Source organism: Pseudopipra pipra, chromosome 15 (assembly GCF_036250125.1).
Source record: "Pseudopipra pipra isolate bDixPip1 chromosome 15, bDixPip1.hap1, whole genome shotgun sequence".
NCBI classification, from domain to species: domain Eukaryota; kingdom Metazoa; phylum Chordata; class Aves; order Passeriformes; family Pipridae; genus Pseudopipra; species Pseudopipra pipra.
In genome coordinates this window covers 17667017-17682850 of record NC_087563.1, presented here as the reverse complement: position 1 = coordinate 17682850, position 15834 = coordinate 17667017, and the positions used below count along the sequence as shown (strand labels likewise).

At 43.3% G+C, this 15834-nt stretch overlaps 1 protein-coding gene across 6 annotated transcripts in view; it reads left to right on the top strand.

Annotated features, from left to right (window-relative positions):
* The window catches only part of RAPGEF6 (Rap guanine nucleotide exchange factor 6), a 114452-nt gene extending 100750 nt beyond the window's left edge, over positions 1-13702 (top strand). For 4 of the 6 annotated variants that reach the window (XM_064672245.1, XM_064672244.1, XM_064672247.1 and 1 more), the window contains 6 exons: positions 1135-1269; positions 2660-2773; positions 4814-5039; positions 6815-7326; positions 10211-10513; positions 12221-13702. In XM_064672245.1, coding sequence (XP_064528315.1) covers positions 1135-1269; positions 2660-2773; positions 4814-5039; positions 6815-7326; positions 10211-10513; positions 12221-12246 — 1316 coding nt within the window. In that variant the 3' untranslated portion in view covers positions 12247-13702. The remainder of the gene's footprint in view (positions 1-1134; positions 1270-2659; positions 2774-4813; positions 5040-6814; positions 7327-10210; positions 10514-12220) is intronic. The other 2 variants (XM_064672250.1, XM_064672248.1) reach the window with 1 other exon arrangement.
* Positions 13703-15834: the final 2132 nt, after the last annotated feature.

The window sequence follows — 15834 nt, the reverse complement described above, 5'->3', positions numbered from 1 at the left end:
TCTGCTTAGTCATTTGCACAGTGTTAAAGAACTTTGCTTAAAACAGTTAACAATGAGGTGCTGTCTCCAAATACACTCTTGCTTAATGAAGTCTAATATATTTAGGTGAAATCACTGAAACAAATCACAGACATTTAATATTTTAACCTATGGGACACCGTTATAACAACAAATTATATTATGGTCAAACAGAGCAACATATATTATTAATTGCTCCTAGTAAATGTTATTTTTTTCCTGTCTCTAACTTTGCTAATTGCAAAGCAGTATATTATGTATTGAAAAGCTTTTAACCTATTTACACAACTGTTGTATTATTTAAAAGCCATAGTTCTGGGTTATTAAATAGTTAGCTGCAGTCAGTAAATGATATGAAATGATTTTATGGTACATTGGGTATCAATATCCTTTAAAATATCTCTGGAAAACAGTATATTGCAGCACATAAAATACTGTTTCCAGTTAGTATTTATTTCAGGTCTCCTTTGGAAAGCCTGTGCAGTTTGAAATGTTCCAGAAACTTTGCTCAGAGGTGTTTCTTCATTCCCATGTTTTGTTCCGTGTTGATCTAACAGATTATTGACAACTTGAATTAACTCCTCAGCACTGTGTTCTCTGCAAAGTGGTCTGAGAGTGAGCAAGAAATACCAAATCCTCAGTGGGACACTGTTTTTGCTAAACTGGCCAGGCTGTGGGTGGTGCCCATGAGTGTTGACCTGAGAATTCCTGCTCGGGAAGATCCTGAGCTGACCTGTTGGCCGTGACACACGTGGCTTTTAACACAGTCCCAACAGTGCACTGGGCAAGGATTCCCTCCAAGCTTTATCCTTCACACAGTTTTTTTGTTACACAGTCCTTTGCCAAAACCACAACCAGTGTCTCAGTTGCAATGGTTCCTGTTAGGACCTGGATGTTTCAACACACTGCAGATGAGCAGCCAGCAGTGGCCACAGCTGCTCTGATCTAAATTTAAATTTAAATGGAGACTGCCTCCACATGCAGAATCCTCTGAGCATCTGCTCCTCTCTTTGCTGAATACTCTGATCGTTCAACATGGTGTTATTTGTAGTTTAAAGAGACAGCAGTAGCTCAAAAGAAGAGCAGTATCAGTAACTGGTTCCATTGTTTTCATAGGCACAGGCTCCCCACAGAAGTCATTAAGCTTGTCTGAGGAAGTAAGTAGTAAGAAACAAACAGATGACACCATGTCCATGGCATCTTCTTTGCACTCCAGCCCTCCTGCTTCTCCTCAGGGCTCCCCACGCAAAGGTAGGTGAGCTGTGGGGATGGTCCTGCTGTGTGTGACCCCAGGAGCTCCAGCCTGGGCTGAACTGAAACCAGGGTGGGCAGTGGCAGCAGTATTTGTTGATAATGGCATGTAAGAGCAACAGTAGTTTAGAATATTCATGTCAAGAATAGAATCATGTCTTTCTATGAGTAGACATGATTTTCCAGTGTATTTATGTGTTTTGGCCATGAAAGTCACTTATTATTTAAAAAAGGGAACAATTGTTTCCTTAAAATATTGCCTAAGTGCTTCTGACAGAATTCCCAGAAGTGCTGACACCTGCCATCATGTCAGTTCAGATTTAGGTGGCCACTTAAAAAGATGGGATTCACAAACCTGGGGATTTCTTGAAGATGACAGTGTTGCACAGAAACTGCAGCTGTTGAGACAACTCCTGGTCTTACCCAAGGTAGCTGGAATATCAGGTGATGAGAAGGAGCTGGAGATAGAATGGTGTCACAGTTCTCCAGGGCCCGTGGTTTAGGTTGCTGCAGAAGTAGTGGATCCACCTAAATCCTCGAGTTGCTGTTCATGTCTTTTGTTCTTGTGCACAGGGCTTTGTTTACATCCCTGTCTCTCATGATGCCCTGAGAATCCCTTTATTTTTGATGTCTTCGTCTTAAAAGACCTGCATCACTTCATCATTAGTCAACCTTGGATGGGAATTCATTTGAAATCTCTTAAGAGCTCTCAGTAGTCAGCCCAGGTGGTCGGTGTTGGATGGTGTAAGGCCTCTCTCCCTCCCTTCTGTGCTGCTTTGGCTCACTGACAGCCCAAAGCCACCGCGTTGGCATGGCATGGCATGGGGACCTGCTGCATCTCCTCGCCCTTTTCAGGGGGAGATCAGGCTGGTCCATCCACTTCTGCCTTCACAAGACCCTGTTGCCTTTAGGAGAATGCCACTTATTTTACTTAAACACAGCATACCTATAAAAAGCTTAATTACTTGGGTTGCAAAGCCTTGCTCCACTGAGGCTTCTGAGCATCGCTTATAAACTTGTTATTTTTGTTAGCTTTTCATCTGGTTCTTTGAAAATAATGTTTTGTTTCTTTGGGATTATTTCTTTAATTCGACTTGATTTTGGCATATTTTTAGCACTGATGTAATTTGATTGAGGTGATCTGTACCTTGTTGTGTGTGTTGTGCTAACAGCTCATTGATCTAAAATTAGGTGCTTCACAGACAGCTGAAAGACATAATTTTAGGCATGAACACATTCCACTTAATCTTAGATTTCGTTTTCTTTTTGAGCTATTACCCAAGTGATATGCAAATAGGATTGAAGAAAAAAGGGTTTAAAATTAGGGTGTTATTTTTGTTGTTATTCTCTCATCACTTACCAGCAGCTACCTGTGTCTGCTTCCTTGTAGTTGGCAACATGCAGAGGTCGGATAACTGCAGTCAGATGAACCTCTCTGGCTCTTCCTCCTCACTGGCCAGCGAGACCAGCAACAAGACCAGTGGCCAGCGCAGCTACGGAATAGGTGGGGCTTATTTACAAAAGAAAATTCGGATGATTTGCCAAGGCAGAGACAGTTCTGAGAGAAGCACAAAGGCAGACAGAGAGGATGAGAGTGGAGAGGCAGCAGCTGAGTGTGAGCCCCCAAAAATAAAGGGATCCCGGTTCAGAAGACTTAGGGAAAGAAGCTTCTCCAGGGAAAGGAAACCTTTTGCTGCGAAAAGGGAAGCAGAGCACACTGAAGCCTCAGAAAGGAGTGAAAACCAAAAGGACAAGGACAGTGATGCTCTCAGTATCTATAGCAACAGCAGTGTGTACACGTCTCCCTGCCTGTGCACCAAGTCTAGAAGGAGGAGAAAGACCTTATGATTTGTTTTTAAAAGAAAGACTGATGTCCACGTTCTGTCAGATATCCTGAGTTTATCTAAGTTATTTCAGCATTATCCATTTACATGTTTAAGCTGTTTAATGTTCTTCCCTTCCAGATATTTGTGTCAGTTCTTTATAGTTAATCACCCTTACAGTGCAGTGAAGACAATAATGTGAAGTTAGAAAATCAAGGAACAGGTACAGTGGCAGTTCAGTTACTTAGTGTGTCACAGATGCCAATGAAACAGTAAGTTCTGCAACGATTTCCTAATTAGACAGTCCCTGATATGATGTAAATCAAATGCTCACTTCTAGCACTGGTGTGTATTTGCATTGATCACATCCTCTGCTGACCTTTTCAGCCCAGCAAACACTTGCCTTGAGTCTGTTTATACATATGTGCTGTTATTTAATGGCCCAACTTTCAGATAGTGTTCATCTCTTTAATGAAGAGGAGCCCTTTAGTTCTCCAGATCTTTGAAGTTCTTGAAAAACGGTGTCTTAAAATTAAGACACACTGAGAGCATTTCTTACTGCAGTACAGTTGTGTAAATTTAAAGAGTCTCTTGAAAATGTAGAGAATGTGAAATACTAGTTATTGTCAAAGGAAAGGAAATGGAAATTTAATCTTAAAAATGCTGCTCCTAATGACATTTTTCCATTCATAAGGTTCAGTCCTATAGTTTGATAACATTGATATTTAATGCTCATATTTGCTCTTAAAACCCTACAGTAATGATCAAAGTTAAGTTGTGAAGTCTCTCAAATTATGAGCTCTGTGCTCATGGGCAAGTATGCCAGTGGCTCCAGATGCCATATTATATTATCTCTGATTTTTTTATGGACTTAAGGGCATCAGTCTTCTGTGTTTGGTTGTGTGTATCACTGGCATGGCTTTTACACTGCCTGGTCATTTCACATTTTCACCTAATGGATGTAAATATGTGGCAGTCCAGCTCAAAGGCACATGTGCAGGAATTTAGGAAAAAAAAAAGCTTATCTGAGGTGTTGGATATATAGGGCTATATACATTATTTGTGTTTGAGATAAGTTATTTGTGGGTAAGGGTAAACCAAGCAGAAAAAAATACATTATAGATTCTGCTCTGAATCTTGTGGGGTCTTCAGCTGTTCCCATTCAGTGGGAACAGCACTGGAGTCTGGTCCAGCTCCTGCCAAAGTTGTATTTCCTGCCTTTGCCTCCTTCTCTGTTAGTTTTGGAGCAGATAATAAAACTGAAAAGGACCATATGGCTAATCCCTGGGTGCTAATTGCTGGCTTTTACCTTAGTCAGCGTCTCCTCCTCCACTGCCAAAATCTTTCCTGAGTCTTGCACGGCAGCAGGGCAGAGGGACAGTGGGAAGTGTGCTGTGTTTATACCAGAGGAGTCAGCAGGGTTGGAAAGATTGGCCCCCTCACTACTGATCCTGGTTAGGTGGGTTTAAGCTGCTGCTCTGGAGAGTGGTGGAGTTGCAGGTGGGTTGTTGGTGTCGCTGGACTTGCATCAGTAAATAAATCGGTGCTGACAGATAATTAAAGCTTCAGTACCTAAAATCCTCAGTGGACTGACTGTGTGCAAAGAGAGTCTGGTGGTTTCTCTTCTAAATACCCTTGCTGTAATGCACGTGTCAAAACTTTGTTGTCATACCTACAAACTTGAGCTGCTCTTTGACCAAGGTGTCCTCTCCCCTCCTTAGGCTACGCCCTCATCCCTTCCACTAAATCCGACAACTTCTCCGACTCCAGTCACAGCGAGATCTCGTCCCGCTCCAGCATCGTGAGCAACTGCTCCGTGGATTCCATGTCAGCAGCACTGCAGGACGAGAGGGGCTTGTCCCAGTCCCTCATCGTGGTGGATTCCAGCGGGGCAGAGAGGAAGGAGCATCCCCAGCCGCTGGTGGATTATGGCCAGCCCTGCCCAGGGTGAGGTGCCGCCGGTTTGGGTTGGCCTTGGGGTGATGAAGGTTTGGCCAGGATGCAGCTCTGCTCTCCACCAGGGTTGTTAAGCTCTTGCTGGAAGCTGGAGTACTGGCTGCTCTGTGTGAGCCTGTTTTCCTAAGAAGCTTACAGTATCACTTGAGGAGACAACAGCATGTTCCCATCGGTGGGGTTCAGCTGGACATCTCTTGCTGGAGACTGCAAATGTGTTAAAAGCCAGGATGATACTTAGCAAATTAGTGTCGTGGTGAGAGACAGCAAAAGAACAACAGGAAATTATCAATTCTCTCTGAGTCAGCAGTGCCAGTCACTTACCATGCTCTAATGTGATTTTTAAGGATTTTTCTAATTACCATTTGTTGCTTAGGCAAACTGGAAGCTTTTTGCCCCGACTTCCTGAGAGTTTCCACACAGGAGCTCTTGTTCCTTTGATGCAGTGAGAATCTGTGCTGAAATGATGCTTTGAACTGGAAGGTTTTGGTTTTGTCTTACTAGACATAAAGCCTTAATCCATAGGATTTAATATGTCTTAATATATCTTGGGATAGCATTTCCTGTCCTCGGATGTCATGGATTCAAATACATGAGAGATGCTCCTTAATATTTCTAATCTTTCCAGCTCACAGAATCACAGAAGGGTTGGGGCTGAAAGGGACCTTAAAGATCATCTTGATCCAAGTCCCTAAAATGGGCAGGGACATCTTCCACTAGCCCATATTGCTCCAAGCCCTATCCAGCCTGGCCTTGAACACTTCCAGGGATGGAAATAAATGAGTAATTCCATTTATTTCGAAAGGTTAAAATGGGAATTTAAAGATGTGCTTCATTAAAGAAAATACTTCACTTTTCTGAAAGGCATAACACACACTGAGTTCACATGTTGTGGTTGTTCCTTTGTTCCTTAGTTTCAGTGGGTTTTGGAGGGAAGAAAGTGGGTTTTATCCTAGAACTTATAAAATTGAAAAGCAAGGGAAAAAGAAACCTTGTTTGCACATATCTAAGAAACATTCCTTGATTTCACAATGTGTCAGTAAACTGCTGAGGGAGGGCGTTGAATTTTAATGTGCTGCCCATGCATTTGTTAACACACCCAGAAATAGTTAAGAGACTTGAATAATGTCTAGCAATCATATCTTCATGTATTCCAACTTCATGCAAACCTGGCTTTATTTTTACCCCCTTAATTATGCACTGAGAGCTATTAGAGCTTTCAGCAGACATTTCTCAAAAAAAGAAATTTTGGACTTTGCTTTTCAGAATCTGTCGCTCCAGATCGTTCCCACAAATGTTATTTATGTCCAATATTTCCTAATGTTCTTGAAATATAACTGCCTCCACTCTGTCTAAACAACTTGATGTTGCTGCCTGTGAAGGGGTTGGTTTTTATTCTAAATATTTATTTTTAGTTTATAAATTTAAAGAAAAAGGTGGCAGCAGCATGAAAGAAAGAGGCAGTTGCTGCTCTGCTTCCTGTCAGGCACTGTCTTGCTGTTGTTGGTAAAGCTTCTGTGGATTTTTGGATCTGGGGTCAAGCCTGGAAATGCATGTTGCAAACTTATTATTCCTTGCTGCCTGTGCAGTGATGAGTTGGGAGTAGCAGTGTCTCCTGTCAGTGCTCCCGTGTGCCTTGACCTTGCTGCTCACCTGGTACAAACCCACAGCTGTCTTTCAGACCAGGTGATGGTCTCTGAGTACGTCAATCTTTATTTTAAAAGCTCACGAGCGGTTTTTTCCCCGGTTTCTGTTGTTTTCAAATGCAGCTGGTCAATCACGAGGCCTGCCCTGATCAGAGGGATGGCTTTCACCTCCTCCATGAGCAGCGAGGAGATCTCCCACGAGCACATCACGGTGGAGGCAGCAGACAGCGGCCGGGGCAGCTGGACTTCATGCTCCAGTAGTTCTCATGACAACTTCCAGAACATCCCCAACCAGAAGAGCTGGGATCTCCTCAACTCTTACCGTCACACCCAGCTGGACGGACCTATAGCTGAAGTGGATCCCACAAACTGTTACTCTGAGGAGGGTTATTTGTATTCCGAAGCCTTTTCCAAAGCCAACAGGCAGTCGAAAGCCAGCGTGGAGCTCGATCAGTCCCGGCAGAGCTGGGCCTCCTCCAGCTCCCTGTCAGACACCTACGAGACAAACTATGGGACAATTAAGCGCAGGGGGCTGGAGAACTCCACGGCCGAGCAGACGGAGGTTTTGGACTCTAAACCAGGCGCTGATACAACTTACAAAACTGTTACTTCCAGTACAGAAAAAGGCCTGATAGGTAAGCCAAGCCAACAGCTTATGGAAGCTGCTACATCTGTTTTTCATTTTGATATTAAGTTGTTAAGAAATGACATCAGCAGGTCTGGGGCTGTCTAGCATGTTAAATTCAGCTTCTCCTGTGGTTGCAGTCAGAACACTACACACACACTGTGTTTTCAAACCACCATTACAAATTTAGAGACAATAAACGAGCACACTTCCCCATCACTCCGTGGGGCTGAGGGAGAGCTGTCTTCAGGAAAATGTCAGGCAGTTCCTCTCTGTAGTGTGGCTTTTTGGGTTTTTTTGGAAGTGTACTCATCACTGTAGATGTTCCCCTGACAAGGAGCAGTGATCCCATGCTCCTTATGATACAGGCTTCCCAGGAACCCAGAGGGAAGAGCATGGCTGCTGAGTGCTGTGGAGCTCACCTGCCCCTCTGGGGCAGCTTTCATCCACAGGGCTTTGGTCTCTGGAAGCTCAAGGGCAAAGCAGATTCCTTTCCTGCCTTTGCTATTTTAAGCTGGCATTTATTTGATTATACAGCTGCAGTTTGGCTAAGTATGAAAGGAGAAAACTTAAAAACTTTCAGATATGCATAGTTCTATCGAGCAAGATGTTCTACCCCTGGCCTAGTGAGCTCAGCAGCCAAAACTAAAGGAACTGTGTTAGCAACAAGATAAAACATGGAATGCAAAGCTTTCTAAGACTGTGAGTCAAGGGTGCAGCTGAAATGCAGTTTAATTACTGACTGGATTGCTGGAGGGGTTTGTGTTATCAAAGGTAATTGCCTCAACAAACATGGCAGGTAGGGCGGAGGTCTTGGATTGTGTTCCTCCTCCTTGGCTTTGGAGAAGAACTCGTGGTGGAGCCTTGCAGGAAACGTGCTCCCAGCTCAGTGCTGTGCTTGGGCTCTGCCCTCACAGCCTGCCAGAGCTGCTCCTGGCCCTTTTCAGGAGATGGCATGTCCAGTGTGCAGGACACACCGTCTTTGCTCACAGCTCTTTGCTGCCTTTTTCATTCCATGTCCACTCCCCCTGTGCTGGTGAGGAGCCCTTGGCACGTGTGTGTCTGCTTGAGGAAAGATCTGATACAGGCAGAGACAATTCCCTGTTTGCAGATGCAGATCTGTGAGCTGTTCACCATCACACAATATACCAAAGATATTTTCACTTTATTTCACCGTTTGTGAAATGTTATGAACTGGAACTTGACAGAGGGACACGTTATTCTTTCGTTACTGCAGTAGACTAAAGGTCAGCTCTAGAGAGCCTGAAGCTTTCTCCTTTGAAGGAGAACATACCCACCCTCATCAACCTCCTGCAAATCCAGCCAAGACTGAATGCTGAGGGTCTGCTCAGAGTGCCCAGCCCTTCCCCATCCCTTCCCTTCCCCTGCTTTCTCATAGAGACCCCCTTCAGTGCTAGTTCAATGAAAATAAATCCTGTAATTCAGCAGTATAAATCTCTTCCTGTACCCATGTGTATCTGCTAAACCCCAGACTGACTGAATTTGGTTTGGGTTATTTTACTATCAGCCCAAGTATGAACTGAGACCTTCAGCCATGAACCAGCTGATACCAAAACCTGGAATCTCACAAGTCTACAACACAATAGGAAATACTCCTTTATTTTTTGTCCCTTCCCATTCTTCTAAGATAAGAAACTATTACAGTTGCTGAAATAAATTAAAATAATGAATGTGCACTGTTTAAAATGGATCCACAGGAAGAATGCAAATTCACTCAACTAACAGACTTTAAAAATTATCCTGGCTTGGAAACTCTCCTGTTGCAACATGTCCATGGAAAGAGCCCAATTTAACATGCACATGAGCCCCAGACCTGGGCTGGGAGGGAGGGGAGGCAACTCGAGAATATTTAAATTTTGGTTTGAGAGCCTTTGGGACCTGAACAGGGCAGGAAGGGAGAAGATGAATTATGTGGCATGGACATTGCAAATAGGTATTATTGACTGGAGCCTTTTCATGACTGCACAAGGTGTAATGCAGCCTTTCCAAAGGCTGTTTCCATGACTGTTCCAGGTTGTTTCTTACTTGTAAACAGACAATATAGTTTTAAGATAAGGGTACAGAAGAAAACAAAGCAAAAAAAAAAGACATTAAAAGTGTGGATGGGATAAGCCATTATTAACTGTTGGAAAAGATAAAATAATGAATGCAGGCTCAATATACCTTTTGCCTCACAGGAGCAGTTTTATGTGCTACTGGCTTTTTTTATTCCCATAGCATAGCTGTATGGTTTCATGTCTTTATACACATCAGTTGATACAGTGATATTTTATTCTAATGAGTTTCTGTTAAGCCCCGACCTCTGTTTTGGGTGATGGAGTGGATGTTGGAAGTTAACCAGAGCAGTTCTTGCTGTGCATAGTGACCTGGGACCAGTTGCCTTAATTGCTTGTGTTTCAGTTCCCCAGCCTGTAGCAGTGGCAGCAGACGTGGCTGTGCTGGCTCTCCATCCCCAGAGAGCTCTGCAGCACCCCGGGGTGCAGTGGGGCTGCAGGAGTGGGAATTCACCCTGGGATGCAGTGGGGCTGCAGGAGTGGGGACTTATCCTGGAATGCAGTGGGGCTGCAGGAGTGGGGACTCTAATGACAGCTGTTAATTGCAGTCTGAATGCAGAGAAGCCTATAGTCCTGTTTCCACTCAATTGGCATCTCACCTGAGGAGTTCTTGGGTTCTTTTGCTTCTCTGACTTCTTAAAATAAGCAGAAAGCAGAAATGAAAGCACAAATACCTGCTGCTGTCGTTATAACCGGTGTTTCCGCATTTGCGTTTTGTTATCAGTTTCTGTTTTGCCATTGTAACATTTCATGATTTTTTAACGTTTTGTTTCCTTTGTTTTCTTCTTTAACATTTCCATTGCTTATTTCTTGTGCCAGTGTACTGTGTCACCTCACCTAAGAAGGACGATAGGTATAGGGAGCCACCGCCCACCCCTCCGGGATATATGGGGATTTCTTTAGCGGACATAAAGGAAGGATCGCCCCACCACCCACACCTCAAACCTCCAGACTATAGTGTGGCAGTGCAGAGGTCAAAGATGCTGCACAGTGACCTCTCTAGACTTCCAGCAGCTCCTCTGGGTGGTGACTGTCTCTCCTCGAGGACGCCCCAGTGGCACGGCCGGCAGCCGTCCAGCCCCAAACTAGCAGATATGCCTGACGCAGATAGTGAAGAGGATGGTATGTGCAACACCTCAACTGCTGGGGAATCTGGGCTCACAACCACCTTCTGGGCTTTCTCTTGGGTCATTCTTGGAGATTAAAACTCGATTAATCTCGGAATATACAGGAGTGTTTGCATGGCTGTGTGCACATGCACAGCTGTGTGTATCACGCACGGCTGGGTGCATGTATATACAGGTTTAAATGAAAAGGAATGCCTTCCCTTCAGAAAAGCATGTTGGCACTGAACAGATTCTAAATTATATATAAATAAATATATATATATATAAATATACATATAAGATCTTCCAAAGTACAGCTGAGACACTTCAGAGCATGGACATGTGGTTTTATTTTTTTTTTTTGTCTTTAAAATCTGTCCCCTCTCAAACAGTGCAGGGACACTGACGGGCTACAAATTACATGTGGAAAAACTCCAGCCTCTCTGGATTGATTAAGTGATGTCCCAGTGGTTTAGGCTGGCATCAGGATGATGTCCTGAGTGCTCTGGATTTGGTGAACTCCTTTCATTCATGTGTGCTGGCATTGAGCTGCCTTGTGCCTCAACAGATATTTTTGGAGATCAAGTTTAAAAATATTGAACAAAATAATAGTGAACTTCTGTTCTTTTGAAAAGTGCATTTGATGAAACCTGGTTTTTCTGCCCAACTTGACCTGACAGTGTCTCTTCCAGTTCAGTTTTTTTATGATCTTGTTTGAAGCAACAGCCAGTGCTGCCAAGCAGAGCATCTATGGGGTGACCAAAATGTGAGAGGGTTTTCTGATAAAGACTGCTCTTAAATTGTGTCAAAACTAACTTCAGGGCAGGGGAATTTCTGCTTAATTGTTTATATGCTGATTTGCTTTTAATACCTGTGCACCGATGTGATCTCCCTGTACCCTTTGATAGTGAACTCATTTTTTATTAGAATGTTTGATCATTTTCTTCCATTTCAGTCTGGTTTAAAATGAGCCTGGATTTAGATTAAAACAATTTCTGATGCAAAATGATCGTATCTTGGCCCTTTAAAATATCTGAACAGTATTTAACATATATATTAGTACCACAGTTCAAACTTACAGTAAACATAAAATTGCCCAGCATTAGTTCAGTTGTGTTTTTGATGTAAAAATAAGGAAGCAATTGCTTCAAACATTTTAATCCAAATTTTTCTAAGCTAAATTTAACCATACACTTTTAGAGACACCTACTTTACTATTTTTAAAGTGCTTGGTTAATTTTATTTGGGATAAAATGCTCACTGCATGGGAATTTGCTGGCTTTTCTCCCAAATCCGTAGCTTTTGGCCTGTTAGGAGCTGCATGCTGGTAATTCTTGGAGGATCTGGGATTTTGTGTTTTGCAGTATGTCTTTATCGTGTGGTGATCACACCTCAGACTGCAGAAGCTGTGGCTGCCCCATCCCTGTGAGTGTCCAAGGCCAGGTTGGACGGGGCTTGGAGCAACCTGGGCTAGTGGAAGGTGTCCCTGCCCATGGCAGGGGGTTGGAATAGGATTCTATAAGGTCCCTTCCAACCCAAGCCATTCTGTGATTGAGGATTTGATGAATGGTGCTGTGGAACATGCAGTGATCAGTGATAAAGACAGTGAGAACACGCTGCTGAAGGGGTGGAGTCGTCCCAGACCCACTGTGGTCACCTCACTGGGGGCTGCTCTGTGGGCACTGCTGCAATGACTGACCCTGTCTCTTCTCTTGTTTTGCAGAAGATGAACAAGTATCAGCAGTTTAAGCGCTGGGCTGTTTGTGTGAACCACTCTCAGCCCGAGGGATGTGGGACAAGGACCTCGTGGTTCTGTTAGCGACCGCTAACGACTTGCTGCTACTGACCTCAGACCTTTGCCCCTGTCCTGGACGAGATGGAACGGGTTGGATTCTCCTCTCTACACCCTCCTTCACTCTGCCACCCCCTAAGCAAGCTCTTTCTGCCTGGGAAATAGAAAGTCACATTCCAGGAGTGTGCTGACTGTACCAGCACTGGTACCCAGAGATGGACCGAGCTTGGGGCATGGGGAGGACAAGTTGTCACCACCACTTGAAACTCAAAAGCATTCTTCTGTATGATACCATGTAATCCTTTGGTAGTTTTCCATTGTCCTTATTTTCTACATGACCATTAGAAATCTGAGAGTGTTATTTTATGAACTTCAAAAAAAAAAAATTATATCAAAATGTCAGCAAAAGCAAAGGACATTGCTGAAGTATCTGAAAATAATTTATTAATTTAAAATTTTTTTTTAAATGGGAATTTCCTTTTATTTGTGTTGGGAGTGCTCTGGTTGGCTAATATAAATGTTTAGTCAATGTGACAGTAAATTAGCTACACATCCACTGTTGTGCTCTCAAAATAAACACAGAAAACTACAAGTGGGCCATTACCAGGTGCAGAAATCCATGGATTTCAGAGTGGGTTTAGATTTAATATAAATAGAGCCCAAAGCCCTGCAAAGCAGGGGGTGTCAGGCCCTGCTCCCCTCCCACGTGGACCCAGCAGAAACCTCCTGCCCTCCAAGGATTTCTGGAATTATTGTAGCTGCCAGCCAACTAAGGCAACAGTTGGTGCTCTCCTCCCCTGTGAAGGAACCTTTGCAACGAGGAAGCTCTTGGGGAGCACTTTGGGGGGGTCTGAAGCTTTCCCAAAAGAGCTTTAACCAGGTTTTGCCCTGGGGAGCTCAACATGCAAAACGTGTTCTAAAAACCAAAACTCAGCTGTGTGTTGTGGGTTCCTTAAGATCATCCCACACGTCCTGGCCTTTTCCCAGAGTTGCACAGGATTTAGGTACAAAGGTTATCTTTGGGGAAAAAAAAAAAGAATTATAAATCACCTACATTTCACAGTAAAATTTGTGAAACTGAATATTAAATGGGATAATGCTTATATAAGAGCATAATGCATTTTATGATGGGTTAAAAAACCCTGTGGTTTTTTAAATACAGATGATCTCAAACCATTTTATTTTAAATCCTAGTTTAAAATCCTGGTGGTGTAGATGTCAATGAGAGTTTGACTTACAGCCAGCCAGTATTAACCCATGATCCTCTAGTTTGACTATGGTCAAAAAAATTGCTTCTTTGATTTTGCTTTTAGCCAGCCAGAGCTCAGAGGGGTAGAACTGGAAATACCTGCAGGTTCTTTTCCTTCTTTTTCTTTTTTTTCTTTCTCTTTTTTTCCTTTCTTTTTTTCTTTCCTTTTTTTGGTTTATTTTTTGTTTATTTTTGTTTATTTTTTGTTTCTTGTTTGTTTCTTGTTTATTTCTTGTTTATTTCTTTTTGTTTCTTTTTTGTTTGTTTCTTTTTGTTTGTTTCTTTTTGTTTGTTTCTTTTTGTTTGTTTCTTTTTTGTTTGTTTCTTTTTTGTTTGTTTCTTTTTTGTTTGTTTCTTTTTTGTTTGTTTCTTTTTTGTTTGTTTCTTTTTTGTTTGTTTCTTTTTTGTTTGTTTCTTTTTTGTTTGTTTCTTTTTTGTTTGTTTCTTTTTTGTTTGTTTCTTTCTTCTTTCTTCTTTTCTCTTCCTTTTTCTTCCTTTCTCTCTCTTCCTTTCTGCACATGACACCCCATTCTAGTGTTAAAATCAGACATGAATGTGTGAATATGTATTTAAACATTTAATTGTAAATCTTTGTTGTGATGTTTACAGCCTAAGCTAGAAAGATGATGTTTGTCATTTTTACAGTGCCTCAAAACTGATTTCTATACCCATAGTCGTGAAGAGCTTTAAGGGTTTTTTTTTACCTGTATGTGTGCAGGAGTGCGAGGTGAATGCAACACTTTTGGAAAATGCCACAAGTACCAAAAACAACCCAAAGCCTTTGATGTGCTTTCCCCATAGCAGCTTGGGGCTGGTGCAGCCAGGTGGGGGTGTGTGACCCAGCCTGTGTCTGCACTGGGAGCAGTGCCAGGTCCAACATCACCTGGAATGTCCCTGTACGGACTGGAATTGGGGAGGTGTAAATGAACAGTGGTGCTGAGGAGGGCATGCCTAATTTAGAGCTGATTGGTTGGCTGGATGACTTTTTGGCACAAGTATCCGAGAAGCAAATGGTTGGAAAAAATATATTAAAGTCCACTTGAGGTATAGCATAATGAATGCATTTTGCTTTTTCGGGGCCTTAATGAATATAATGAACCTGCCCAGGCCTTAATGACTAAAGATTAATGCAAGTGTCAAAGCAACACAGGGCAGAGCAAGTGTTTCCAGCACATGGAATATTGATAATAGAGCTGTTAAGCTGCTGTTTCTGTGGGATGTAAATCCAGGCCTGAGCCATCCCACTGTCAGCACATGGAAACAACAGGCTGCGTGTTCCGTCAGGAAATGGTCTGCACTGTGCCAGGTAAATCAAACCACACGGTTCCATGGCCTCCAGGAGGGTGAGCTGAGCTGATTTCAGCCTGTTGAACAAAAGTGTAAGGGATGGGGGCTGCTAGAGTGGCTTCCTTTTCCCCCAGAACCCAATAGTACTGCCTTTGAGGACACAGGGAAGCCCCTTAGGGGAGTGGGGTCGGGGTCTCCTCTGGCAGTCAGCAAGAGCAGCTGAATAAATCACCCATCCAGACATGGTGTTTGCACATCAACAGCCTCAGTCTGTTCCACAGGGCTTGGCAGCACACTGAAAAGTTCTGAAATGAGTTGAAAGTCTTGCTAATCATATTTTCCTAATAGCCAATACAGCTGGTGTACATAAATCATGCATAAACGATGGACAGATGAGCTACTCCTGCTCCTCCTGCCTCGCACAGTGTGGCTTCTCTGCTGCTCCTTGCTGGGCTTTCTGTTTGTTTGTTTGTTTTTACCTCGACCGATCACATTGATCGGGGCCGAGAGCCAGATGTACCAAATGTAGTGTGTCTGCTGTGGGTTTGAAGAGACACTATCCCTTTTTTTGGTGATTCAGGCGGAATTAAAGTGGTGGTTAGTGCCTGCTGTGCACTGCCTTACCCCAGTGATGTCTTTGGGTCACAGACCCTGCCGTGGTCCCTCTGCCAGGTTCCTCTAACTCTGGGGGTGGTGAACAGTTCAGGTGCCTCACATCGTGTTCTTCCACTGCCATCCCTGGGTTTGCTCCCTCCCTGCTCGTTGTTTGCTCTTGACCTGTGGGTGAAAGATGTGTTTCAGATTCCTGTGATTTAAGCACACTCTGTTTCGTTATAAAAAACTTCCAGCTGACTCCTGAGAAAGCAGTGTGGTTCAGTAGAACTGATTTGGCCTCTCCAGTTGCAAAAAAACAGGTAAAATGAGATCACTGAGCCTCTGAGCACCAGGTTCATCTCCCAGATACACAAAAGAATGAAAAGGCAATGACTGTGGATGTTTGCAGTTCACA